This window comes from Vicugna pacos, chromosome 6 (assembly GCF_048564905.1).
Source record: "Vicugna pacos chromosome 6, VicPac4, whole genome shotgun sequence".
NCBI lineage: Eukaryota > Metazoa > Chordata > Mammalia > Artiodactyla > Camelidae > Vicugna > Vicugna pacos.
Genome location: NC_132992.1, coordinates 29,927,508 through 29,955,166, shown reverse-complemented (window position 1 = coordinate 29,955,166; position 27,659 = coordinate 29,927,508). Strand labels below are relative to the sequence as shown.

General features: G+C 40.1%; 3 protein-coding genes and 2 long non-coding RNA genes across 6 annotated transcripts in view; 2 read left to right on the top strand and 3 right to left on the bottom strand.

Moving 5' to 3' along the window:
* The window catches only part of LOC140696851 (uncharacterized), a 513,284-nt gene extending 511,523 nt beyond the window's left edge, over positions 1-1,761 (bottom strand). For both annotated transcript variants that reach the window (XR_012073425.1, XR_012073426.1), the window contains exon 1: positions 1,605-1,761. This is a non-coding gene — a long non-coding RNA (uncharacterized lncRNA). The remainder of the gene's footprint in view (positions 1-1,604) is intronic.
* Positions 1,226-13,703, top strand: LOC140696853 (uncharacterized). Its single transcript, XR_012073429.1, has 4 exons — positions 1,226-1,367; positions 6,448-6,578; positions 7,074-7,127; positions 13,562-13,703. It is a non-coding gene; the product is annotated as an uncharacterized lncRNA (long non-coding RNA).
* On the bottom strand, positions 2,721-3,659 carry LOC102543700 (olfactory receptor 4F6-like). Its single transcript, XM_015251062.3, has one exon. The coding sequence runs from the start codon at positions 3,657-3,659 to the stop codon at positions 2,721-2,723; it is 939 nt and encodes a 312-aa protein (XP_015106548.2).
* A 992-nt stretch (positions 13,704-14,695) lies between the features above and the next one.
* LOC140697097 (thymosin beta-4, Y-chromosomal-like) lies at positions 14,696-14,824 on the bottom strand. The gene has a single exon (XM_072963934.1). It carries the CDS (start codon positions 14,810-14,812, stop codon positions 14,696-14,698), a length of 117 nt encoding a protein of 38 aa, XP_072820035.1. The 5' UTR covers positions 14,813-14,824.
* An 11,273-nt stretch (positions 14,825-26,097) lies between these two features.
* On the top strand, positions 26,098-27,255 carry LOC102533484 (olfactory receptor 4F6-like). Its single transcript, XM_006218103.2, has one exon. The coding sequence runs from the start codon at positions 26,130-26,132 to the stop codon at positions 27,066-27,068; it is 939 nt and encodes a 312-aa protein (XP_006218165.1). The 5' UTR covers positions 26,098-26,129; the 3' UTR covers positions 27,069-27,255.
* Positions 27,256-27,659: the final 404 nt, after the last annotated feature.

Here is a 27,659-nt window from a genome sequence, read left to right as displayed (position 1 = left end):
TGGCTATTTGAATGCTACAACAGCAGAACTGAATGGCTGCAACAGACTATATGGCCAATAAATCCAAAACTATTTATAATCTGGCCCTTTATAGAAAAAGTCTGCCAAAACCTGATCTACTTCCCTGAACATAAACTCAAGAACATTCTTCAACACATGGCACAAAGCATGAAAACAAAGTTTATAGCTGTTTTCTACTTTTTGCTCATCACCAAAAGACTGAGATAACAAAGCGGAAGAAGAGAAAAAGGAGATAATGGGATATAAAAAGATAATGAAGCATGATGTTAACAAATGTAGCAACTACAGGGCAGAATAGCTTGAAAACAGTTACTATGCTCATCCTGAGAAACAAACTTATCTACATCATTATTTAGTATGTATGAAATGTATTACTGGCACCGTCATTTGGGAAATGAAAAGGGTTAATAAGATCTTTGATTTCTATACCTTTAGTTAAAAAATCCCTCCTTCTATTCAGAGACGAATCTCACCCATTCCTCAGTGAGAACAGACCCATCATCTGGGTAATGAAGGTCACGAACACTCGGTGACATACAGCAGTGACAGAAGAAGTTTCTACACATTGAGGTGTGGGGAACTCATTCTGGATTACACATGATTTAACTGGAACTTTAGGTGAACCAAAACAGCTTATGTGTATCTTATAAAAGATGCACTGTACATCTTTTTTAACTATTACAGAAAAAATGCATTTAAAAATTAATATAGAGTAACTATATTCCAGGCATTCCAAACAGAGCCAGGTAGTCATTGCGAACTTGATTTCCCGGCACTTTTCCTGCATTACTGAGAACCTGAGTTCTGTGAATTTGTTTCAGAGCCCAGGACACCACTCGCCACTCTCAAAACCGTATCTGCTAGCAGCTGCCAACTGCAGCCTTAGAACCTCAAGATCTCCCCTGGTAACTCTGCAACTATTTCGGACTCCAACCAATCTTTGTTTAACAAGCAACTTACTTCTTGCCAGCCTCAATCTTAATTCTTTATAAAAATTTATATAATTCTGCAGTTTTTGCCTTTATAAGAAAAAACTTCTGTAGTTTGCAGAACACAATTGAAATGTTCTTGAATCTGTGCCTCAAGGTTATAGCCCTCAGTTTGACTCCGTTAAACTCTTTTCTGTTCCTCTTATAGATTGTTTGTTGATGATTTCCAACCACAGTAGAAAGACGGTGCTTGTTCTGGTTCAAGATGGCGACGTAAGCGGGTCCTGAACTCCCCTCCTCCCGTGAACACACCGAACCTACAGCTACACATGGAACAACGTCCTCTGAAAAAGGCCTAAAAACTGGCTAAGCAGCTCCTACACATCAGCCCAAGGAGACAACTCCATAACAAAGCAGGTAAGGCGAGGCCGGGGCCCAACCTCCTCCTGACCTCCCCTCCCCCACGGCCGGCGCACCGCCCCACAGTCTGAGGAGCTCCCAACCCAGAGCTTCTCGCTGAGGGGCAAAGGGTTTGAACCCCACACCAGGCACCTGAATGACAAGCCTCCAAAAGGTCTAGCTGTGCAAACCAGCGGCGCTCATTGCCACATAACACCTGAGAATCACTCTTAAAGGGCTGGAGCTCGGACTCACCTTCCTGGGGCCCAGCGCGGAACCGCAGACCCAGGGCCGCCCAGACGGTGTGGGAGAAGCTCACTTGAGTTTTACTTGTCTTGGAGCCTCGGCCTGAGGGGCAGGCAACTGGTTGGACACACGTCTGGAGGCTGCCGGGCGCCTCCTGGACAGAGCCTGGCGCCATCTTCTCGCCCAGGCCGCGCTCCAGACGCCGGAGCTCGCCCCGCCCCTCCTCAGCCCCTCCCCCGCCGCCGGAGCACTCATTGGAGGCTGGTGTGCGGTCTGTGCAGCTGCGCCCAGGGGGCGCCCCTTGAGCACCTGGCTCTGGTAGCCCGAGGTCTTCCCGTTCCTGGGTCCCATGGGACTGTAACAACTGGACAGACAGTTCTTGGCTGGCTACCACCCCCAGGGCACCTGACGGACAGCTGACTGACTCACCCCCAGGCTTTCTGTGATTACCTCCTCCTGGAGATTCAGCCTGAGGGGCGGCTTCAGGTGTCGCCCCCAGTGTAGGGGCCTCTGATGGACCTGCTCCAGGGAACATAGGCATCTTTGTGCTCTCTCTGCCTCACTACAGCTCACCTCTGTCTCCCAGACAGGACCTTACTCCTCTGGAGCCCCAGTTTTTGCGACAGCCACTCAGGGCACCCCTCGAGATTTCTGGGCTCTGGTGGACAGTGGGGCTTATGCTGTGGCCCCTCAGGACTGTAGCAATTTGCAGACTTTAAAAGCTGCTGCCTAAGGGTCTAGCCTCCTAACAGCCTGAATCTAGGATCCTCCTCTTTGGGCGCTAACAGGTCTTGGCACAACTACTGGGGGCCATAAAATATAAAATAGGCTGCTAAGAAAATCACAAGTATTTGAAAGACAACCAAGAGCTAGGGCAGGTTTGAACCATAAGCCTCATCTCCTATGCAAGGAGCCTTCAAGACTGGGAGGGGTGGCTGTTTTATTTCATACAGAGAAATCAACACAGAAAGTCGAGAAAAAAAATGCAGAAACAGAGAAATGTGTTCTAAATGAAAGAAAAAGATAAAACCTCAGAAAAATGGTCCCTTTTTCATGAAAACTGGCTCTTTAGGGATGGAAATTTATCAGTAGTCTCTTGGAAGTTGTGTGTTTCAATAAAGCCACTTAGTGATTTTTTCTAAACTGCATAAGCTGACAGAACATTCTCCTCATTGCCATCTTCATCTCTCTGTTCCTGAGTGTGTAGATGACTGGATTTAGAAAAGGAGTTAAAACTGCATCAAATATGGCTAGAAATTTGTCTACATGTGTTGAAGGAGAAGGCCACATATAGAAAAAAATCAATGGACCAAAAAAGAAAACCACCACAATAATATGAGCTGACAGAGTGGAAAGAGCCTTGGGTGAACCCCCTGAAGAGTGTTTCTGAAGAGTGGCCAGGATGAAGACATAAGAGAGGAGGAGCAAGAAGAAAGCACCCAAGGAAATGAACCCACTGTTAGCAGTGACCATGAACCCCAGTTTATAGGTATCTGTGCAAGCAAGTTTGATGAGCCGAGGCAGGTCACAGTAAAAGCTGTCTAAGACATTAGGGCCACAGAAGGGCAGGTTTACCACAAAAGCCAACTGGGCCAATGAGTGAGTGGGACCAATGGTCCAGGCAACTGCTAAAATCAAAATGCACACTCGTGGGCTCATGATGGTCAAGTAGTGGAGAGGCTTACATATGGCCACATATCTGTCAAAGGCCATGGCGATGAGCAGCACCATCTCAGTGCCTCCAACAGCATGGCTAAAGAAGACTTGAGCTATACAGCCCCAAAAGGAGATGATTTTTTGTTTCCTGAAAAGATCCCAGATCATCTTGGGTGCTGCAATAGAGCAAAATATCAGGTCAATGGTGGAGAGATTAGCTAACAGAAAATACATGGGGGACTGTAAGTAAGGCTCAAAGGTCACAGTGACCACTATGAGGAGGTTTCCCATCATACTTGACACATAGAAAATACAAGAAAAGCAAAAAAGAAGAAGCTGGATCTCCCAGGAATTGGAGAGCCCCAGGAACACGAACTCAGATACCACGGAGCAGTTGGCTCCACTCATTGGCGCCTTTGCTTGTTCCCTCTCCAGTTACCTAAAAGAAGAAAATTAATACAATTATATTTATGCCATCTATGGAAAAGTATAAATTTGGGAAATCAAATATTACCTGAGCATTTCACAAAAATCAAATAGCATCCTTTTAGCCACTATTACTGTTGTTACATGTGACAGTAACTGAGTTACCTGGTGTCCTTGCAAACACAAGGAATGGTGAGTGAGCTATGGACTGGTACTCACAAATGCACCTAATGGAACCACAAACAAAGGGATTCAATGTTAAATTGCTTTACCAGTATGATTCTAGTTAAAACCATTATAGTTAAAACCCTGGAGGGGTTTTAGATAGGCAAAGAAGATTATGACAAATAGATTTGTAACATCCTGTGACTCTGATCTCATTGCTAAAGCCAAAAATTATCCTTCCCTGTTTTCTACTTCCCCAAATATTATTAATTCTTCAATATCCAGATAAAATGGTACCTCATCTATCTAACCTTCCTGATGACCCCCCTTACTATACATCCACATTTACTTACTCTTTTTAGAGTTGGTCACTTGTCTATTTCCTCCATATAGTTAATAAACTGCTCAAGGTTGTAAATCATCGTGCCTTTACGTTTTTATCCCCGTACAGTATCTTGCAAATATTAAGAGGTTAAAAAAAATATGTGAATGAATAAATTATTGGACTGAAGTACTTCCTATATACTAATTCATTCTCTTCAACAAATATTTATCAAGAACCTACTGTGTGCCAAGAAATAGTATGCGCACTAGGCATACAGCCAAGAACAAAATCCTATCCTCATGGATTTACATTTTGGCAGAGAAAGAGAGACAATTAAAAATAAATACACAGAGAATATATAGGGTGTCAGGTGATGATGTGACTAAAGAAGACCTGAGCTATACAGCAAGAAAGAGGAATAGGGCAATAGGGAGAGTGCTATTTTAAATTAGGATGGTAGGAAACTTCTTGCTGATAAGTTCACTTATCAGAAAGTTTAAGAAAATGAATGAGCAAACTATGAATGTATTTGGGAAAAGAACATTCCTAGCAGAGATAACAGGAAGAGCAGGAACCCTGGTGAGTGAGCGCTTTGGTATGTTCAAAAGACAATAAGGAGGCCAGAGAGGCTGAACCTGAAGTCTGTAGGCAAAGAGGCTGTGGAGAGAGGGCCTTTTAAGCTATTGCAAGGACTTTAGTTATTCTGAATGAGATGAGCAACTGGATTTCGAACAGGGGAATAATAAAATCTGGCTTGCATTGTCAAAGGATCACTCTGGCCGCTGCATTGTGAATACACCTCAGAATCTCAGGATAGAATCGGTAAGATTATTAGAAGCTATTGCAATAATCCAAGCAGGAGATGATGGTGACTTAGATCAGTGTGATAAAGGTAGAGATTGTGAGAGGTGGTTACACTCTGAATAAACTTATGACGGTGTCAATAAATAACAATGACCACTTGGTTGCTGTGAAATAGTGCACCTGACTGCAGAGTTCTCATAGGAAAATAAGAAAGAAGGAAGCTACAGAATTATGAAAGGTGGTGATAGAGTAAATGTATAGTCACCAAAATTAATAAGGACTCTACAATAAAGAAGCATTTGAAGCTTTAAGAATGGAATCTGAAGGAAATAAAACTAAGTAATCTTACACAACAGGTGAAAAACTATGGAACTCAGTAGCCCAATTAGTGATACAGGCTGAGAATGTTGTCATAAGCCAGAAGGAATTTTTATATTATATATATCTTAAAGAATATATCAGCTACTTATACTACAGTAAATGACAAATGGTACCAAAAAAAAAAAAAAAAGGTCAGCCTCTTTCTGTGTTATGTGCATTTATCCTACCAAGACATCTAGAGCAGTGGTAGAAATCTGTGTGTACTTAACTGAAGACTCCCCAGAGGTGAACACTGGAATATTACAGACAAGTGTCAGTTACATCTCTGCTTTAAAACCTTACTCTGCATCTCTAAGAAGTAAGGCAGAAAAGTTCATCCTCCCCAGCCCCTCCTTATAGCCAGGATAAATTAAAGAGTAAGGAGTATTTAGTTCAGAAAGTAAAGGGCAAATAATTATCAATACTATACTAGAACAACTCTGCTGTCAATGAAACCTACTAATTATCAGAAACCTCAGCAAAAAGAAAATTGCACAAACTTCTGCCCATGGCCAATAGCTAAATTCCTATGCATACTCAGTGTTCTGTAAGATCCAGTGAGCAGGGGGAAGCATTTGAAGCAATCCTCAAATGACTCCTTGAATGTTAGAATTAAAAATACCTTAAGAAAGAACCATGACATTTCATCTACCCTCTCCAAAAGCTGAAGGAAGTTACGCTACAATCTAAACTATGAGAGAAAGCAGCACTGCAGTGTCAGTAAAAGAAATGATGTCAACAAAGGAAATATAATAACAGGGGATCTATATACCTGCTACATGAGCAAATCAGTGCAAACATCTCACAGCCAGTGAGATTGAATGGAATATTTATGAAGTTAGATTTACTGGAATATTATTTACTTAAACTTCAGTAGTTTGTATCACAAGTAACGGTTTATGAAGGTCTGTGCCTGATAAATTACTAACACAGAAATAATAATAATTCCAATTAAAATTAATCAAAAATTTTGTTTAGAAAAAACCATAAGCCCCACAAAACTCTTATTTTGCTGAGTTATGAATAGTTGTTAAACTATTTTAAGTAGTTTAACATTTAATCACTACTTTTTTAAAGGAGCATTTCTTTTTAGTATCTCTGCAATTATTCTGACAGAAACTCCATGATAAGAAAAGAAACAATAAAGACTAATTAGCTGTGTGGCTACATAATTTACCTGGATGAAGATCTATCACATGGAATAATGAAAGTCACTATAAAGGAAAAGAAGTTGATCATGCGTTACAGTGAGTAATTTCCTGAAATATAAGATCTTCTTTTTAGATTGAATTAAGAACTACTTTGCAGAAGTATATTAGTAATGACCATAAGTGGGAGCAAAGAGAGAATATATCCAAAATACATCCCCAAAGTGTACACTTTTATTGAAGGACTTATCAAATGCAAGGAAATTATGCCCTTTTAAATCTCTCTCGTTAAACTGATGTGCTCACCAAGGATGCTTTAAACTTCCCCAAAGGGGATATTTAGCAATGTCTGAAAACATTTTTGGTTGTCACAGCTGCTGTAGGATGCAGAGGGGAGGGAGAACAAGGTTGTTACAATATCTACTGGGTAGAGGCCAGGGATGCTGCTAAACATCCTACCATACACAGAATAACGAAATAGCCCCCAAGCAAAGAATTACCCAGCCCCAAATATGCCAAGGTTGAGAAACTTGCGTAAACTATACATTTCATCAGGGAAAGGTCTGAGTCTTTTATATTCTTCTATGCCCCCAGGCCCCTCCAGTACCATTCCCATCACAGGCTGTGCCACCAATCAATGTTGGAGAGGTGAGTAAATGGATGGGTAGATGGGTGGATGGAGAGAGGGAAGGATGATGAATAAATGGACAGACTGGTGGAAGAGAAGCAAAGGAAGAAGGAAGGCTCTCTAAACAATTGCTGACTAGTCCTTTTCAGAAAGATTGGAGCCAATAATGACCACAGTCTATATATAAAATGTAAACTTTGTGGAAGAATTCATTATCCTTTCACAAAAAACTTGGCAATATACCTCATGTATTCCCTAATTTGGTTGCTAGAATTTTCCCATGCAACCAAGCAATAAATCTGGGGAATAATATACTAATTTCCTCAAAGATCAGACAATAAGAAATGACAAGTCTTTCACATGGTTATGTAAATGATTTTTTCTGATCACTTTTTGGGAGTAGTAGCTAACTCATATGTAAGTAACTATTTAGGCAACTGGAAGTTTTGATAGTATAAAAAGCCAAGTAAATTTGGAGCATCTGGTACTGTCCAAGTATAATGATTAAAAGGGATACATCAGAAGGGAGAAATCAAACAGGAAACAGGAAAAATAGGGAGTCTGAAAATGGGTCTGATAATGTAAAAATGAAAGGAAGCAATGCAAAGAACTAGATACCAGAAGACATTAACATGGATACGGCTTGTGTCTTCAGAGATTCAAAGACAAGAGTTGCTCCTGGTTGAACACACACACCTGGAGGAAAGCATCCAACTACCCCTGAAAGAGTGATACTAAGCCATTTTTGCTCTAAGTTAAACCGAGCTTGTTCTAAAGGTAAACTTCAAAACCTTTTGTTCTCCAGGATTTTAATCTACCACCATACTCTTCTTAATTCAAGGCAACTAAAGTTACAGTGACCCTTTAACGTTTGCTCTCTAAACACCATCATTTGTTTTGAAATTTTACATGGATTTGGTTAGTCTCTCAGAAGACTTTCTCATCCTTACTAAGTTTATAATTAAATAAAATAGAGAGAATGAGTGTCCTACTAACAAGCCCCTGGAAATAAACCACTACATATATAAAGAGCATTTCTGGTCCAGCACACATAATATATCAGTGGCATATCTAAATCACCCTGGTATACTGTTTGAGAATTCAGTATCACTTTAGTTTGACCATCCCTATGCTTTATCAATTTGACAATCCAAAACTTCTCTGCTTCCAACGGAACTTTCTAGTTCTTTAAGTCTATGACTACTTGTCTGTTGCTCTGTGAAAGTAAAGTACAGATGTCATTAAGAATCTTTTTAAATAAATCCTTACTGCACTTTAATTAAGTAACCAAATTAAGTTGTCCCTTAGTTTCACTGTTCCCCATAAGATCAATTTGCATACCCCTAGATTCTTAAATGTGTTATTTTTTCTTAACTTTATCTACATCTGTTTGACATTGTGGTAGCCAAAATTAGAAAGGGAGAAAAAAAAAAAACCTAAATGCCCAACATAGATCATAGTAGAATGATTAATTCTCCTTTAATACCATTAGAACAGTTTTTTACATCACAGCTGAATATACTTGGTGTGTAATTAGACATGCAGATAGGGTCAGGGGTGTTCTAAGGAAGACAATTTACCAGTCAATCCTTCTCCAGATCCTCTGTACATCATTTGTTTTCAGTCCCAAGAAATACCATTGAGGACTAGTCTCTAGAGGAAGTCTTTCTTTTTTAACTTGTCTGTAAATACAGAAATAAAACAGTAAGTGGTCTTGACTTTTAACTTCTGTGATTATTAATTTCCTTCACTCCTGTCAAGCAGGTTGATGAGAAAAAAGTAAGTAAGTTCATTTGTAAGTCATCATTTGAACCCCCAAATGTCTCGCCTTTGTTAAAAACATTGCATTGCACTGACCCTGACTCTCCTTTATGGCTTTAGTTTCACTCTGGAAGCCTAAGATACACTTCTAAACATCAGATAAAAGTCAGAGTCAGTTATTTGCCTTCCTCCACAATCTATAGCCCCTTGTACACTCCCTAATGAGATCTGTTCCTTCTTCTCTTCATTATAACCTATCTACTCACAACCAAAAATTTGATATCTGGAAATGAAGATTCTTCTACCAATAAGACTATTTTTTTGAAACTGAATTTAATAGATCAAGTTCAATTTTTTTCCTGTTGTTACCTGGACTTTGCAGCCTTTCACCTACCTGTTCCCAGACCACAGCATCTTCAGAGAACTGGAGTACCTTAGTAACTAAGCTACTTATGCCACGGCTATGTTATAAAAAGCTGTAAGAATTTAAAATGTTAAATAAGTAACAACTGGAGAATAGTGATCAGGAACCTCTGTAGATACTTGCATTTGGTAACTTAGCTCATGTGGTTAGGGGAATTGTCCCTAGAACATGATTGGTTTGGAAAAAACAACAGAAAGATCTAATGAGTCACTGGAGAGGAAGCAAAACTGAGTGGATGTTTTAAGACCATCACTTTGGGGAATTTTATTGGTCAATTCTTAATTTGCTCATTGGTGGTTTAAAATGAGACAAAATTCCTGGCAAATGTGAAGACATTTAATCAAAATCATGTGGATTTCACTATAAATTTCAATCAACTAAAGCACCCATAATGCTGAGTAGGCAGGAAAAATTACTTGAACCTCTTTCACATTAAAAAAAAAAATACGGTGTTGGGGAATATAAAAAGGTGGACCATCATTCATGTTGGCTGTTCAAAGTAGCTCAGCTCTGAAGGGTGAAGAGGAGTCAGCATGGGAGACAGAGGGGCATGGAGAATATTTCTAGCGGAAGTAACAGCAGACAAGTTCGGAGTGAGTCAAAAAATCTTAAGTCAAACTATTCTAAGTCAGGGAGCTGATACAGTACAGTACTGTTAACTATAGTCACCATTCCCGTGCATTAAATTCCTCAAACATATTTATTTTCTGACTGAATTTTTGTACTTTTGGACCATCTTGACCATGTCATCCACCAGACACCACCTCTTGTAACCACCAATCTGTTCTCTGTTTCTATGAGTTCAGGGTATTTTTTTTCTTTAGACTTCATGTGTAAGTGAGATCATATTTGTCTATCTCTCTCCCACTTATTTCACTTAGCATAATACCCTGCAAGTCCATCCATGTTGTTACAAATGCAGGATTTCCTTCCTTCTCATGGCTGAATAACATTCCATCATGTGCATATACCACATCTTCTTTCTCCATTCATCTGTCAGTGCACACTTAAGTTGTTTCCATGCTCTGGCTATTGTAAATAATGCTACAGTGAACATGGGAGTTCAGATATTTCTTCAAGATGGTGATTTCTTTTCCTTCATATGTATACCAAAAAGTGGTGTTGCTGGATCATATGAAGTTCTAGTTTTAATTTTTTGAGGAAACCCTATACTGGTTTTCATAGAGCTGTACCTATTTACATTCCCACTACAGAGCACAAGGGTTTTCTTTTCTCCATATTCTCACTAGCATATGTTATCTCTCATCCTTTGATAATAGCCATTCTAATAGTCAGAGGTGATATCTCATTGTGGATTTTGATTTGCATTTCCCTGGTGACTAGTGATTCTGAGCATCTTTTCATGTATCTGTTAGTCATTTGAATATCTTCTTTGGAAAAACTTTTATTCAGGTCTTTTGTCTATTTTTTATTTGAATTATTTGGAGGTTTTTGCTATTAAGTTGCAAGAGTTCCTTATATATTTTGGATATGTAGTTATCAGATATCTGATTTGCAAATATTTTCTCCTGTTCTATAGACTGACTTTCAATTTTATTGATGGTTTCCATTGCTGTGTAGAAACTTTTTAGTTTGATGTAGTTCCACTTTTTTAGTTTTACTTTTGTTGTTTGCCCTTAAGGTGTCATATCCAAAAAATTTTTTCCAAGACCAATGTCAAAAAGCTTTTTCCCCATGTTTACTTCTGGAAGTTTTGTGGTTTCAGGTCTTATATTTAAGTCTTTAATCCATTTGAAGTTAATTTCTGTGAATGATATAAGATGGGAGCTTAGCATCATTCTTTTGCATGTAAATATCCAATTTTCCCAGACCCATTTTTTAAAGACCCCATCTTTTCTTCAGTGAGTAAAATGTTAATGGAAGAATCTAAGTGGTGGTTATGCAGATATTTACAATAAATTTCTTTCATCTTTGCTATATGTTTGAAATACTTTCAAAATAAAATATGACCAGGGGAGGGAAGGAACATCTCGAAAATAACACCTAAAGACATTTGAAGGGGAAAATTTTTTTAAGATTGTAAGTCCCTTGAAATCTAGGATCTAGACATGGAATTTATTCATTCAAACCATTTTTGACTATTACCCATGTATCAGTCTCTAGACAAGGAGCTTAGAGCCCAGTGAGGAGACACGTATATGAAAATGAAGCATTTTAATCCAGCACAGATATAGCTGTGCTAATGCATATTCAATGCCTTGGGTAGGAACATTGAAGAAAGAACATTTAATTCTACCTGGGGTGAACTGGGCAGACTTCCTAGGGGAAGTAGCATTTGAATAGAGACTTAAGAGTTTGAAAGAGGAATTGTGGGGGAAGGTGGGCATGAGGGTGCCTGAGAAGACATTCTAGGAGGAGTTAACAACACGCAGCATGAGACATGGCATGTTTGGCATGTTTAAGAAACTACAGTCATTTAGTACTAATGGAACAATAAGTCAAGGGTGGAGAGTGGTGGGAGAAGAGACAGAGAGCTATTTAAAAACATTGTACCCACGTCAAACCATTTGAATCAAAGTGTCTGAGAAATGGGCCGAGTATTTTTTGGAAGCAAGTATTGCTCATGCTCAGCTACTGCTGAAACCCCCTACCCTACTCTGTGCTCCTCTTACTAATTCCTTAGCACCTTCTGCATACTTTTATCACTACGTTTACTTCATGACATTGAAACTGTTTCTCTCCATGTGCCCCACAGGATAGAAATTTCTCAGTGACAGGGATCACCTTTATTTTTCTCTATATTTCCACACTTACACATTTTCTGGCATATAAGTAGATACTCTATACATATTTGAACAAAACTGAAATATGAAGGATCAAATTAGATCAAAGCTAAAACACTGACCTCTCCTGTTACCTCCCAGTGTCTCCCCAAAGGCTATTCATGCCCAAGACCCATAAACCACCTTCCAAGTGCCGATGAAGATGGAGAGCATATGCTTTTTAAAACAGATCTGTGATCAGTCAGCTCAGGGGTACGGTATCCTTAACCCCCAGAATAGTCTGAAGGAGAGCACTTTCAAACAGTGTTTCATTTCTGTTTCACTTCAGGTGGGGGGAAAGAGTGTATAATATGTTACAGTTGATAAAATTTTAATTTTTAATATAAATAAATGATGCTTTGAAATCTCAAAAATCTCATAGAATGGCTTGATAGCGACAAAATCGACTAATGATATTAAAACAATTTTAATTGCACAAAAATCAACTGAATACACTAATTTTAAAAATTGAACATCACAAATAAAGCTAATGACTATTTGATCATGACCCTTCAGTGAAGGTCCCTGCTCTCTTCCCTGGGGGTAAACATCATGTAGTATGTATTCGTCTAGATCTATTTAATGCTCTGCATTTGTATCTATTTCCCTATGTAAATGCATATGGCTCTAGTTCATTTCTTTTCATTGTTTTATAGATATTTCAGAGTATTAAAGTCCAGACAGGAAAAGATGTCACATTTATATGGGTGATTGAAGAGAGTTGCTTAAAGAAATTATATACAAGAGTTAAGGCAGAGTTACAAGAACCAACAAAGGACAGTAAAGGAACCCAGGACTGGCAAGAGCAGTGAGCTCTTATGATCTCTGAGTCTACAGGGGGATGGAGAAGGACCAGTTTCTAGGACCACAAGTATAAGATGTAGGTGCAGAAGAGGGTAACCCAACAGGAGCTGTGAAGAGGAAAATAACACAGCCAGCTTCTGTAGCTTATCACAGGTTTATAATGCATCCTGTAGGACAGCATGTCACCATCCCAAGTGGTGTCCCAGCTATTGTCATTGTCACTGAACCTCAGCAGGCCATTCCACTAATCAAGTCAGTGCTTTTAGGTGATGGAGCATGTAAGTAGACTAATGAATTCCCTGTGTGTATGAGCTCGTTATTATACTTCATTTGCTGTAAAATGTGCACTATGTTCAGATGCAATGTTGTGTAGATATCATGTTAAGGATAAGATGTTCTATACATCTGCAAATGACTGGGCTGGCAGACATATTTAGGATGCATCATTCAGAGTTTGAAGAGAAGAAGAACCACTATGAGTGATTTAGAACAAAGGAATACACACAGGGATTATACTTTATGTGGTAGTGGAAACTCAAACATTCTATCCAAGTCTATTGCCACTGAAGCTTATGCTGAGTCTGCAGCCTGTAGAACCAGCTGTCTGGAAGGGAAAATGGGCAGGAAGTGAAGGAGACCAAGGATAACCTAGAACTGTGTGTCTGTCTTTCACTGCTTCCAGTTTTGATGATGCAGCTGACCTGAATAAGTTGATGCTCTTCATCATGAAGATGCACTTGCACCTGGCCCAGGACTTGGAGGTGCTGAGGTGGAAATCCAGTAGGAGCTAGAGGAGCTGCAGGCTCAAGGTGTTGTCCCACAGCAGCAAGGTGAGCCAGCAGCAGGCCTGAGCTGTAACGTACTCATGCTGTTCTGGTCTTCAGAACAAAGATGGCTACTGCTTCACTTCCTTGTTCCAAACCTCACACAAACTTTAACTGTGGTGAAGCCTAACATGGAAACATACATGGAAGGGATTCTGGAAACATAGTTCTGGTTTAACTAAGTTGACACAGTGTGAAGCTGTGACAGCAGACAGGAAGGCAAATCCATTGTGAAATATGCACCTATTCATGCTGGGATAAGTCACTGCTTTGTCCATGATAAGAGAGGTCCAGTGTAATCAATGTGCCACCATGTAGCTAGCTAATTTCCCCAAGGAACAGTACCAAATTTGTTTCATCCCCTGGCAGGTTGGGACTTGGTGATGGCAGTACAGATCAGCTTGGTGGAGGGGGAGTCCGTGGTATTGAGCCCATAGCTTCCACCCCTGTCACTACGGTCACTTTGCGCATGTGCCCCCTGATCAAGCCCTGGACTGGTTAGGGGTAGGAGCTGACTGAAATCCAGTAAATGGGTATCTAGTCCACCTGATTATTAAGAGTCTTTTCTAAAATGATTGCCCTTTGATGAAAATTTACAAGAAATATCTTCATCAAGTACAGGATTTAATTAACTAATCTAGCAGGCTATTAACCCCACTCCAGATACTCACAGTAACACATTAATATCAAAGGTATCAGGTAAATACATGTATGTCGATAAGCTCTATGTGACTTAGTCCCACATTTTGCCTTTTTCAGTGTAATTCAGTAGAAATTCAGTCAAATACATGTTCCCCAGACACTGGCCAATATTGCCAAGATCCTATAATTCTTTTCATATAAAATGGCATTTATCAGAGCAGTGCTCATACTTCTCTGTCCAGATTAGGTTGGGACCGAATGCTCTTCATGGTCCTGGAGACAGCTGCTCCAGGTAAAGCCAAAAATAGGTTTTTGTGTTGTTGTTTTTTTAATTAGCTGCACAGGTCTCATCATGACTCACCTACTTGCTTCCCCTGTTCAGTCGTTTCTTTTGAAGAAAGCAGATTTTTCTCTTGCATTTCTGGCTTCTTCAATTTTGACTTATTGGATTTCTCCATCTCAGCCATATGGAGTTTGTCAGACAGAGTTGCAGAGAAAGCAGATGAAGGTGTGAGCCAGTGGAGTTCAGTCTACACAGTGGCCACCATCGAGTCATGTATTCTTTCTAAAGTGAAGATTTTATCACCCCACTGGCTGCTCTAACCTTCAGTGCCTCCCATTGTTAGGGGAATGACAGGCCAGTCAAGAAACAAGCACCACTCAGAGGGTTGGAGTACTCAGATGTATTACGCCGGCGGGCTCAGAGGGGCTTCTGCTCCAAAGCTCTGAGCACCTCCAAGACCTGTGCACATGAGGTTTTATAGGGTAAAGTACAAGCTTGGGGTATTCGGCCAATAGGCCTGGAACAGCTTTAGCAGCATTATCATCACAAAAGTGGAGGCGGGGAGGCAGCAAACCAACATTCCAAAGCCAGATATGTATCTTTGAAAACCCAGCTGGCTAGCAAAAAACATGAACAGCAAACCAACACTAATTAACCTAGATTTACAAGTTAGTCTAGCAGAACTCAGATCAGTATTCCAGTACTTAGATTTGTGAGTTATCTTGTTAGCCCAGCCCAGCCTCTCCTTCACATTCCTAGACTTGTGAATTATCTTGTTAGACCAGCCCAGCTTTTCCTTCACACCATTGCCCTCAAGAGGAAGTTTAAACTCATAAGCATGGCTAAGAGGCCCTTCATCATCTGGTCCTTGTTTAGTCTTCAGCCGTCTCTTTTTCCCCTCCCCATCTCATGTTTATGCTTTTTTCTTGGAAACCACTGGAGATACTACTTTCAACCTAGAAATATTCTGACTTCTGCCTGGGGAATATATTTAAGGAGGTGAGAGCAGGAAAAAGGAAACAAGTAGAAGGCTGTTGCAGTTGCCCAGGGGCAAGTCAACAGTGTCTTTGCCTAAGGTGATAGCAGTGCAGATGCTTAATTGTTGTTAAATTCGGGATGTATTTTGGAGGAAAAGTCAAAGTTACTGTGAATTTGCTTTGATTATAACAATGTTCACTTATTAAGTGAACCAACGGGCAATAGGAACTAATTAGAAAATGGGCTTTTTCCTTAAGCCCCACTGACTTCTTATGGCCACAATTAATAATCATAGATGCCATATGTAATAGCAAACAATAATTGTACATCTTTGCTGTATAAGATACTACTAGATGTAACATATAGAATCTAAAATGGACAGATATTGGTATCCTTCTCAATTGTTGCAGGCAAATAGATTCTTGCCTCACGCAGGAAGGAATTCAAGAGTAAGGCATGGTAAAGTGAAAGCAAGTTTATTTAGAGAGATCCACACTTCACAGAGAGTGGTGTCTTTCTAACTCAGAAGGAAACAGCTTAGGAGATACACTCTCCGTAAGCAGAACATGGGATTGCAGAAAAGTGAGAGGGAGAGAAGCTGAGAGGTGTAGGGTGTTTAGTTTAAAGTAAAAGTATATACACACTCCACAGACAGAGTGCAGGCTGTCTCAGAAGGCAAGAGAGAGAGAGACCAAGAGGTGCAGAGTTGTTAGGTTTTATGGGCTTGGTAATTTCATACGCAAACGAGTGGCAGGATTATGCCAAATACTTAGGGGAAAAGGGCGAGGATTTCCAGGAAACACCCTCGCAGCCTATATTTGACCTTTTATAGTCACCCTAGGAACTATCATGGCACCTGTGGGTGTGCCTGAGGCCCAAGGTCTATTGGAAGTTGAATCTTCCACGTCTTGATTCTAACCAGTTTGCCCTGTCCTCAATTGATGTGTCATTCCTTCAGTGATTGTGCCCTGCCCCCTTTCCTCCCACTTTACTATGAACGTTTATATGAATGATGGCCACATATGTTTTCAGCTGTAAATGAAGGGTTTTGTGATGAAAGCATTCTCTGCTTTGATTCATATGTTTTATAAACCTAGACTTTGACCATCTTTTGATTGGCAAAGAATTAGAATATTTTTTAGGGTAAGTAAAATATTTGTCTGACCTTTAAATAGTTTAATAAATGCATCACACACTATTTAATAAGCAGATAGAGGAATCAAGTTTAAAAAGTAAAACTAAGACAAGCAACACACCAGGCTGTGAGATCTCCCGAGTACAAAAGTTACCCAACACGAGTTCCTGGTCCCCAGTACACTGTGAGGCCAAACAAACCGAAACATCAGAGCTTGGAGCAGCGTAAGGTTTATGGCAGAGCCAAGCAAGGATAACATGTGGCACATGCTCTAAAACCCAGAATTCTCTGGTGGTTTTCCGGGAGAAATTTTTATAGGCAAAATTTGGGGTGAGAGCTGCAGTGTGTGGGACTTTCTAATTAGCTGGTGATGAAGTAACAAGGCCTGTTTCAGGAATCTTGTGCTCAGTCTAAAGTTACCATCCTCTACCTGGGTGGGAGCCTTAGTTCCGGCAAAAGAAGTAAAAGATATTGTTATGTATATTTCTTGAGGAGAAACCAGGACCTGGCTTTAATCGCAGCCCTATTGTTTCTTAATTGCTCCTCCTTTGTTTCTGCATTTCTTTACTTGCCTGATTGACAACAGTCTGAATCTGCCCCTTGGTACTCAGGGAGGATATAGGAGGTTGAAGCCTATTTCCTACAAATAAGAAACCGGAAGACCCAGATAGGATTTGTACCCAGGAGGGCTCCACAGTGTCCCGCTCAGTTTCACAAACACTTAGCACAACATTCCAAGTCTAATTTATCTGACTTGCTTGAGAAGCAGAAATTTAACCTTTTCCTGGGTTTTCTTCCCCAAGTACTCTCTATATGAGTAAAGATTCTCATATAATAGGTGTAGATATCATTTCATGGCCATTTGTTCTGATGGCCGTGCTGTAGCCATCCGTCTGCTTCAAGGACAGAGGCCAGTCTGTGGCACATGGCTATGTCCTTGAGCCATTGCCCACCTTTTTCAAAACCGCTGATCCCTGAGTTGCCCACATAGCACTGCCTGAAACCCTGTGGCCTTCTCTAGACTATGGCCCTTTGCTTGCTTTATGCTTCTCACAGCCTCTTCTGGGATTCCCACAGAAGAGATTTGGACTCTAGCTGCACAGGTCTTTCCTTGTATTGAGACAGGAGGGAAGAGGGGAGGGCACAACCATTAAAGGAACAACACAGCAATTAGCACCAAGATGGTGGAAAATTCAACTCCCAGTAGACCTTGAGCTTCAATGTAGGTCATTGAAATACAATAGCTGCTAAATGGCACTCCCACAGGTGCCATGACAGTTTGAGAGCTGACCATTACAAGTCAAAAAGTGGATAATGGCCCTAATTCCTGGGAATCCTAACCCCTTCCCCAAAGTAGTTGGAATAATTCTCCCATTTGTTAGCATATAAAGTTACCAAGCCCATAAAAATTAACAATCCCCACACCTCATGGCTGCTCTCCCTTATAAGTGAGACAGACCACACTCTGCCTATGTAGTGTGTATCTACTTTTACTTTAAACACCCATCGCCATGCCTCGTGGCCTCTCTGGCCTTCGGAGGTGGTGTGCACTCAGTCTGTAGCGTGTGCATCTCTCTAAGCAAATCTGCTTTTACTCTACTATGGCTCGCTCTTTAATTCTTCCCTGTGGGAAGCCAAGGACCCTCACTTGATGGGGCACATCCCAGAGACTCCCCTGGGACCTAGGACATGGCCATCCTCTTGCGCTCCCCATTTTTCCTGTATCACTGTTGTGGCCCTGTTATTTCCAGAGAGCACAGATATGCAGGAGCCTGGGAGTGGTGTGGGAGGAGAGGTCAGTCACACCCTCACTGGGTACCAGGAGTTACCGCCCACTCTAACACCAGGCCTTGCTGCTTAGTCTGCCCGAGTCTGCTGGATACTTTTCACTTTCATAATGGCTTTCCCTTAGAAACACTAGGCTGCCCTCCTTTGGACACCTCAGGTTCATCAGACAGTTCCGTATGTGTCCAATCTCACTTGTGGATGGTGAGAAGTTTCTTTCCCACAGGACCTCTAGGATCCGTTCATATCCAGTAATGTGACTATGTCTTTGCTTTAATTGATAATTAGGAGGCTGGTTGGCCTTAGACACAGAAGTCTCTATGTCAGTAGCTTAACTGAATCTCGTATATAGTCTCAGGATACAAACTCGTTTAACATTTTTTAAATTAAAATTACTTTTTACAAATCTGTTGACTCTAAGACAAAAGCAGGAATGGAAGAGAGCTGATGCTCCTTTGAGTTAGTAAAAGCTGGAGCAATGGCACCTTTGAGCCCTATAGGATGTATCTCAAGTTCCTATATTAAAGTTATTTCTGAGACTTAGTCAATCCACATAGCTCAGAGAGGGTAGTTATGCAGTTTTTAGTTGATTGAGAAACATAAATTCAATATTTTCCACCTCCTTCTGCCAAATGGTGGAGTCTATTTTCCCCTCCTTAAATCCAGCCTGGCCTGGTGCCTTGCTTTGACCAATGAAATGTGGCAGAGATGATGTTACATGAATTCCAGTGATGTAGGAGAAACAGATGTGGGGCATGAGGAGGGCTGTGTCCTAGGCTTCAGCTGAGTCTCTGGGATGTGCCCCGCCAAGTGTGGGTCCTTAACTTAGCGCAGGAAAGAATTCAAGAGCAAGAAGCCACAGTTGAGTAACGGTAAATTTATTTAGTTACATCAAAAGGCAAGAGAAAGGCCATGAGGTGTGGGGGTATGAAGGAAAAGCCAGGCTGGTCTAACAAGATAACTCACAAGTCTAGGAATGTGAAGGAGAGGCTGGGCTGGGCTAACAAGATAACTCACAAATCTAAGTACTGGAATACTGATCTGAGTTCTGCTAGACTAACTTGTAAATCTAGGTTAATTAGTGTTGGTTTGCTGTTCATGTTTTTTGCTAGCCAGCTGGGTTTTCAAAGATACATATCTGGCTTTGGAACGTTGGTTTGCTGCCTCCCCGCCTCCACTTTTGTGATGATAATGCTGCTAAAGCTGTTCCATGCCTATTGGACAAATACCCCAAGCTTGTACTTTACCCTATAAAACCTCATGCACACCTCTTGGAGGGGCTCAGAGCTTTGGAGCAGAAGCCCCTCTGAGCCCGCCGGCGTAATACATCTGAGTACTCCAACCCTCTGAGTGGTGCTTGTTTCTTGACTGGCCTGTCGTTTCCATAACAGGGGTTGGGTGCTCAGATTAAAGTAAAAGTAGGTACATAGACAGAGTGTGGGCTGTCTCTGAAGTGGGAGAGAGGGGGGGCAGCAGCGAGTTTTGCCAGTTTTTATGGGCTCAGTGGCTTCATATACAAATAAGAGGAAGGACCATCTAGCCTGGGGAAGGGGCTGGGATTCCCAGGAAGTTGGCCATTTCCCACTCTTTGACCTTTTGTGGCTAGCCTTGGGATTGTCATGGCACCTGTGGGCATGTTATTCACCATGTTAATATATTACAGTGGGCGTATAATGAAGCTCAAGGTCTACTAGAAGTCAAATCTCCCACCCTCTTGAGCCTCAAGGCCTACTGGGGGTTAAATCTTTCACCATTCTGGTGTTAATTGCTGTGTTATTTCTTGAATGACTGTGCCCTGCCCTCTTCCTGTCTCACCAGAGCTTAGGTGTAGGTTGCTTTGTAGAGTCTACCTTTGCCTGCTTGTAGTATTCCTTACCACCTTGTAAGGAAGCTTGGGCAAGACCACGAATGATAAAAGACCCCTTGGTGAGAAAGGCCCAGCTAATAGCCAGCATTCAGGCCCCAGAGATGTGAATGAGACTGTCCTAAACCCTTCAACCCCAATGTAACTGCTATATAATAGATGGCCTCATGGGAGAGCCCAGGTGAGATCAGCAGAACTGCCAAGCTGAGCTTAGTCCTAATTGCAGATTCATGAGCAAGTAGAATGTTATTGATTTAAGCTACTTTGTTATAAAGCAATAGATACCTGATAGAAAGTACTCTGTAAAATTAAGTTTCATCAAATGTCCCTTTCACTGACTCTTTGCATACTTTTGGTACAAAGATACAAAATATACCCAGAGGAGGTCTTCCATTCTGTTGATATTTTTTGAAAAGCTGATCTGTAAGAGATTAAACTATCAGTGATTTGCCTCATCACAGCTCCACTAGCATTTTGAGTTTATCCCCTAGTGTTGCTGTTATAACACCCCTTTCATCTTTCCACATCATACACAAAATATAGAACTGTCTGTTGACAAGCCATCTGTATATCTTATTACCTCGAATTTAGTTACCCTTTCTGATGGGACATAGATCTCATTCTAGTGCCACATTGGAGGACTGTTTGTCCTTCTCTTTCTCTCCCTCTCTTCCTTCCTTTGGAGGTGATGTGTTATTTCCACTTGTTTAAAGGTATATATTTTCATTCTGATGTGTTTTCTTCCTTCGCAAATAAGAAAAACAAGCAGGTAAAAAGATAAAATTCTGTCATTTTTTTACAAAAATATTCCTAGCCTCCCTTCCTTCTCCTTCTCAAGTGACCCATTACCAGCTTTTCCCCTTAGTTGCTGTGGCCAAATTTCTGTGGCCCTAGGAAACAATTCCCTTGGCTAAATATACTCAGGACGGCAATCCCAGGTCTCTATAGCAGCATTTAAGTGAATTTTCAGCGCTGTTAATTAGTTGCTTTTCCTGCTTTGGAAGTATTATGTACGGCTTTTTATGCCAGATGAAAATAACATTTTAAAGACAAGAAGTCTGCGTTCTGTGGTCCTCTAACTATGTGATAATTTCAACATAGGTTCAGGTAGGTTAGAAGGTTGGAAATTGTCTTTGATGCAGATCAGAACTTCAGGTAAAAACACGCAGAGCAGTGAGAAGGGAAATCTAATCAACCAGAAGAATCAGCAGATAAACTAATAACCAAAATATAGAAGACAGCAGGATGAGTGGAGTCAAATCATGACTTCATAGCCTATACTGGAGAGATTATTCTAGTGACATTTGCACAGATGTCTTCAGTGTTGATCTCCAGGTAAAGAATAAAGTAGGATCAGAAGATTTGAATCCAAATGGAGTAAATCATGAAGAATTTTGGACAATGCTAAAGAAACTTTGATATATTATGATTTCCTGGGCCATAGGCTAGATGCAAAGGTTGGACCAACAGAGCAAAAGAAGCATGGTATAGTGGAAATAACCTGGATTGACTGGAAGCCAAGGGCCAAACATATTAATTATGGATTTTGCCATCAATTTCTTCCTTAGCATCAGCAATGCTCTTAATCCTCTCTGTACTTTGGTTCCCCTAAATCTAAAAGAAAAAGATTTTGTAGTCACTAGCAAAGTTTCATTCGGATTTCAGCAACAACAGCCTTCTACAAGGCTTGCTGCATTATTAGCAGTAAAAACAGTCATTCTGGGGGCATGCAGCTCCAGTGCCCATCCTGTAATCTTTCTACTAAAAACTCTTTCTGCCCACCTCAGGAAGAGCTAACTAGTAGAGAAACAGCTAGAAAAATCAAATTGAGATGTTTCTCTGTGCATTTTATTATTTTCCAGTAATTCTAATTTAAACTCAACCTTGCTAGTAATTTGAGAATAAGGTTAAGAGGTAGAGGATTACAAATTTTTATCTGAATGACCCCAGACATTGATCTACTTTAAAAACACACTCTAGAATCATCAGCCTTGCTTGAACTGGTGGTAAGACCATGTTATTTATAATTTATTTCCCATTTGTGTGCCAGCATCAGTATGAGCAGGCATGAGCAGAGAGGAGAGTCAGCTGGTCATCTGATGATCTCTGAAGTATCTCTCATTTCTTACATTCTATGCTTAGGGGTTGGAGTGTGGGCAGTGGTCAATGCACTATGTTAAACAAAGTCGTGGGATTCAGGACACTACAGAGGCATACTGGAACTTAGTTGCTAGTCACTGTCGACTGAAATAAATGCATAGCCTGAAAGATGAGAGTTATGTTTTATTTGGCAGACATTTCTGAGGACTCGAACCCCTTCGAGCCTGGGATGACAGCCTCTCAGATCGCTCTGCGGCTGCTCCGAAGAGGTAGGGGAGGAGCTAGGATATATAGGAGCTTTACAACAAAGACCAGGTAGTTGGAACATTGAAAGATTACTTGTTAATTAAAGAAAACCGGGCATCTCAAGTTAAAGAATTTAGTGCTTTTCTATGTATGGGAGGAAGCAAACATTTGGGCTCACTGAATTCATTCCTTTGACAAGCACCTAGCTATCTAGGGCCAGTATCCTCTCCTTTCTTATTCTGAGTCCCCTCAGGATGAACCATTGTGAGTGGCTGCAGAGGTTGGCTGCAGGCTGGTCTTCACTGGGTGGGGGGTTGGAGGGGGCAGCAGCCGCTGACGACTTGATGGCTTCAGCATTCTTTGTTTACTGATATGGTTGGCAGAATTTTTCCTTCACATCACCATTGATACCTGTTTTCCTTTCACAGTAGTGAGTTAAGTGGACAATTTCATTCTGTCTTCACTAACAAAATCAGATTTAAACTATTATTCTTCCCTGTTTAAAAGGGAAGATGTTTAGTGGAGACTGAAACAAAGTATGGCCCTAGAGACCTCAAGTTTTCAGTATACATGGAACGTAGAGACTGGGTAAGAAGCATTGCCACCAATGAATGTACGATTCTGTTTTCCAACTTTTTACCAACATTAGAAATTATCTAACTTTTTAATCTTTGCTAATTGAATACATTAAAAAATATACTTTTTTGGAAGATAAAATAAGGTCTTGTATAAAAATTTAGAAGTGTTTGGGATTGAGTGGGAACTGGAAGCACTGACACAGTAACTTTCAGCTTCTAGGAGTGTAATTTAAAATTCAATTATCTGCTTGATAGATTGTATCGTTGAGGAGGTCGCTGGTTATAATCCCCATGAAAGGAACCAAATTGATTCAAAGCTGAGTTGCTTTTTATGAATATGAATTATCAAGAAAATGTCTTTAGAAAGATATTTTAATGAGCTATTTAAAAGACTTTATAGCAGCAGAGAATTAAGGAGTGGTCTTAGAATACTGATGGGGCACTATTATTAATGTTTTTGATTTGGTCACCACAATGTAAGAAAAACTTGTCTTCACCTAGTGTGTTTAAGAGTACCAAAGAGGACTTCATACAAGAGTGGGTTGTTGAAGAATGAGAAGAATTAGAGAAACTGTAGTGCAGGCAAGAATTGCAATCCGAGAGAAGAATGTGGAGAGAAGCCATGAGCCAAAATATCTGAGTGTGTGTGTAAGAGAAGAGTAAATGCCATTTGAGTGTATGTCCAGGGAATAAGAAATAACTGAGCTTAGAGTACAAGGAAGTAGATGAGCTTAGAGAGAGTGGTGTGGAGTAACAAATTTAGTGACTGTCTCAGTCGTAGCTTTGATCTGTGTTTTAATGTTGAAGATACCTTGTGATTATATCTTTGGAACTTTTGAATCTCTAAATATAAAAATTGTGTAATTTTTCAGATCCACATACAATGACCTTTCTGTAAAAGTGAAATTGATATATGTCCTCTCTAAAAATTTAAGATAGTTGGTAATGAAAGATCCCTTTTCCTGCATGATTTTCTCAATCCCCACTCCTTAGAGGTAATTATAGTTAATAGGTTTTTTGCAGTGTGTGTGTGTGTGTGTGTGTGAACCTAAGCATTTTCTATGCATTTATTGTTTTTATTTATGTAATTTTACAGGTAATTTACGTAATTTTTTAAAGCCACATGGGATGAGTGCAAGATACTCCCCTCTTCCTTCTATGTAGCCTTCTATGTACTTTTGTTACGGAAATGACAGGCCAGCCAAGAAACAAGCACCACTCGGAGGGTTGGAGTACTCAGATTTATTACATCGGCAGGCTCAAAGGAGCCTCTGCTCCGAAGCTCTGAGCACCTCCAAGACATGTGTATGAGGTTTTATAGGGTTAATTACAAGCTTGGGGTATTCGGCCAATAGGCATGGAACAGCTTTAGCAGCATCATTATCACAGAAGTAGAGGCAGGGAGGCAGCAAACTAACATTTCAAGGCCAGATGTGTCTCTTTGAAAATCCAGCTGGCTAGCAAAGAAAACATGAACAGGGAATCAGCAAACTGACACTAATTAACTTAGATTTATGAGTTAGCCCAGCAGAACTTAGATCAGTAATCCGACATTTGTTACACTTAGATTTGTGAGTTAGCTTGTTAGCCCAGCCTGGCTTTTCCTTCACACTTTTAGGTCTACTTTAGCGTTATAAATGGCTGCACAGTATTCCATGGAATGGACCTAATAGAGATGATTTAACTAGTCCCTTATTTCTACACATTTAAGTTATTTTCAGTCTCTTGCTCTTGTAAGCAATAATGCTTCTGTAAACATCTCTGTATCTTTTCTTTGTCTACTTCATTCATATACGTATAAACATTTATCCAGAGTTTTTTTTTCTAGAAATAGAATAGCTGAGTCAAAGTATATGAGCATATAAAATTTTGGAAGATGTTGTCAAGTTGGTAAATGTTTTATCAGTTTACCTTCCTACCACCAGTTAGGAGACTGTTTTCCTATTTCCCCTCAAATCCTGAATTTTGTCAAATGTTTAAATCTCTGCCAATCTGATAAGAAAAAAATTAGTGTCTTGCTATTTTAGTATGCATTTATTTAATTCAGAATGAGGTTCAGTGTTTTATATATATATGTATATGTATATATATTAACAGAACCTCTGATATTTTCACTCTTACTCTTTCTCTTCTACTTGGGGTTCATGACTCATCACTGTCATTCTGGTCCCACATTCTTTCCTCTCTCCACCCTTGGTCAGAATCTCCTCCACAGAACCCATAATTGTGTCACTTTGTCTAGCACTTATCCTCCTGCTGTGGGATGGGTGACAACCAGGCTCTGGCATCCTCAACTCCTATCTTCCCTTCATTTCTCTAAATAACTCCTTTTGTCTTCCTAATTTACAGGTATAAGAAATTTCTCAGGTCTTAAAAATCACTTCTTAGGATCTTCAAAGAACTTGCCAGTATGATCATAGATATGGTATCATGTACTGAGAGAGTCCAAATTATAAAATCCACTGTCACTTAATGATTTCATGTAGTTAAATAATCTATAAAAAATCTAATTTATAGTCATTTATGAGATTTGATTATGAAACAATGACTCTTAAAAATACAATAGAACTACCCATCCAAATAAATAAAAGGATCCTTATTTTGTGCAACCTATTTTAGCAATGAAATGTACAACAGAGGGATATGAATTGCTTTGTGACTGAAATGGTCTCCAAAGGCACACATCAGCCTTTGTCTAGTTTTCTGCTGACTATTGAATTGCCCAAGATTGACATAGGTGCCATTTCTCCTAAATCAGTTTCTCTCTACTCTCCTCTTTCAGGTGGCCTGAGAGTTGTCATTGCTGACAGAGGCTATGGGTGGAGCCAACCGCTCTGTGGTGTCTGAGTTTGTGTTCCTGGGGCTCTCCAGTTCCTGGGAGATCCACCTCCTTCTCTTCCTCTTTTCCTCTGTGCTCTATGTGGCAAGCCTGATGGGAAACCTCCTCATTGTGCTAACTGTGACCTCTGACCCTCGCTTACAGTCCCCTATGTACTTCCTGTTGGCCAACCTTTCCATCATCGACTTAATATTTTGCTCTTCCACAGCTCCCAAGATGATTTATGATCTTTTAAGAAAACATAAAACCATCTCTTTTGGGGGCTGTGTAGTTCAGATCTTCTTTATCCACGCAGTCGGGGGCACTGAGATGGTGCTGCTCATCGCCATGGCCTTTGACAGATATGTGGCCATATGCAAGCCTCTCCACTATCAGACTATCATGAGCCTACGAAGGTGCATTTTATTTCTAGCCGCTTCCTGGATTATTGGCCTTATTCACTCAGTGACTCAATTAGCTTTTGTTGTAGACTTGCCTTTCTGTGGCCCTAATGAATTAGATAGCTTTTTTTGTGACCTTCCTCGATTTATCAAACTTGCTTGTGTAGAAACTTACACATTGGGATTCATGGTTACTGCCAATAGTGGCTTTATTTCCGTGGCCTCCTTTTTAATTCTGATCATCTCTTATATCTCTATTTTGGTGACTGTTCAGAAAAAATCTTCAGGTAGTGTATCCAAGGCCTTCTCCACTCTGTCAGCTCATGTCACTGTGGTGGTTTTTTCCTTTGGGCCATTAATTTTTTTCTACATGTGGCCATTTCCCACGTCACATCTGGATAAATTTCTTGCCCTCTTTGATGTAGTTATCACTCCTTTTCTAAATCCAATCATCTATTCTCTTAGAAATCAAGAGATGAAGGTGGCAATGAGGAGACTATGCACTCAGTTTGTGAATTACAATAAAATCTCTTAAATATGCTGAGGATGTATAAAAAGGCAAAGTGTCCTAGAATTTCAGAGGAATATGAACTACGTAAGGTATGTAAAATTTAACCAGAATGTCAGCACCTACTTGTATATGTTGTGTCCTTTTTCTTCCTCCACAAATTGAATTGATGTGATTCTCCAGACTCCGCTTATCTAAGAGATTTAAGACTAAAGGTTATCTTTAAGACTAAAGGTTATCTTTAGTCTTATCTCACCAATTGTTTTTCTTCTGTATAGTGCCAAATAGAGTTAATACAAATGTCAAACAATCTCTTTTGAAAATCAGTATGTGGCTTATTGTCCACTGTCTATTTTTCCCATGTAAAGTAGACTATCTTACTTTAAAGATAAATATTAACTTTTATTTAGTCTTATTTGTCACCCTATACAGCTGATTTTTTTTTTCTAGCTTATTATCTGTTAACTTCCCTCATTGTTCTATTGCTAATCTAACTTTTTCAGGATCCAGTAAGGTGACAGAAGCCATACCAGTTTTTTTGAACCGAGAAAGTTTGATATAAAGAATTGGTAACTAAGTATAAAGTCGTTAACCAGTTTTTTAAAAAAAGAACAAACT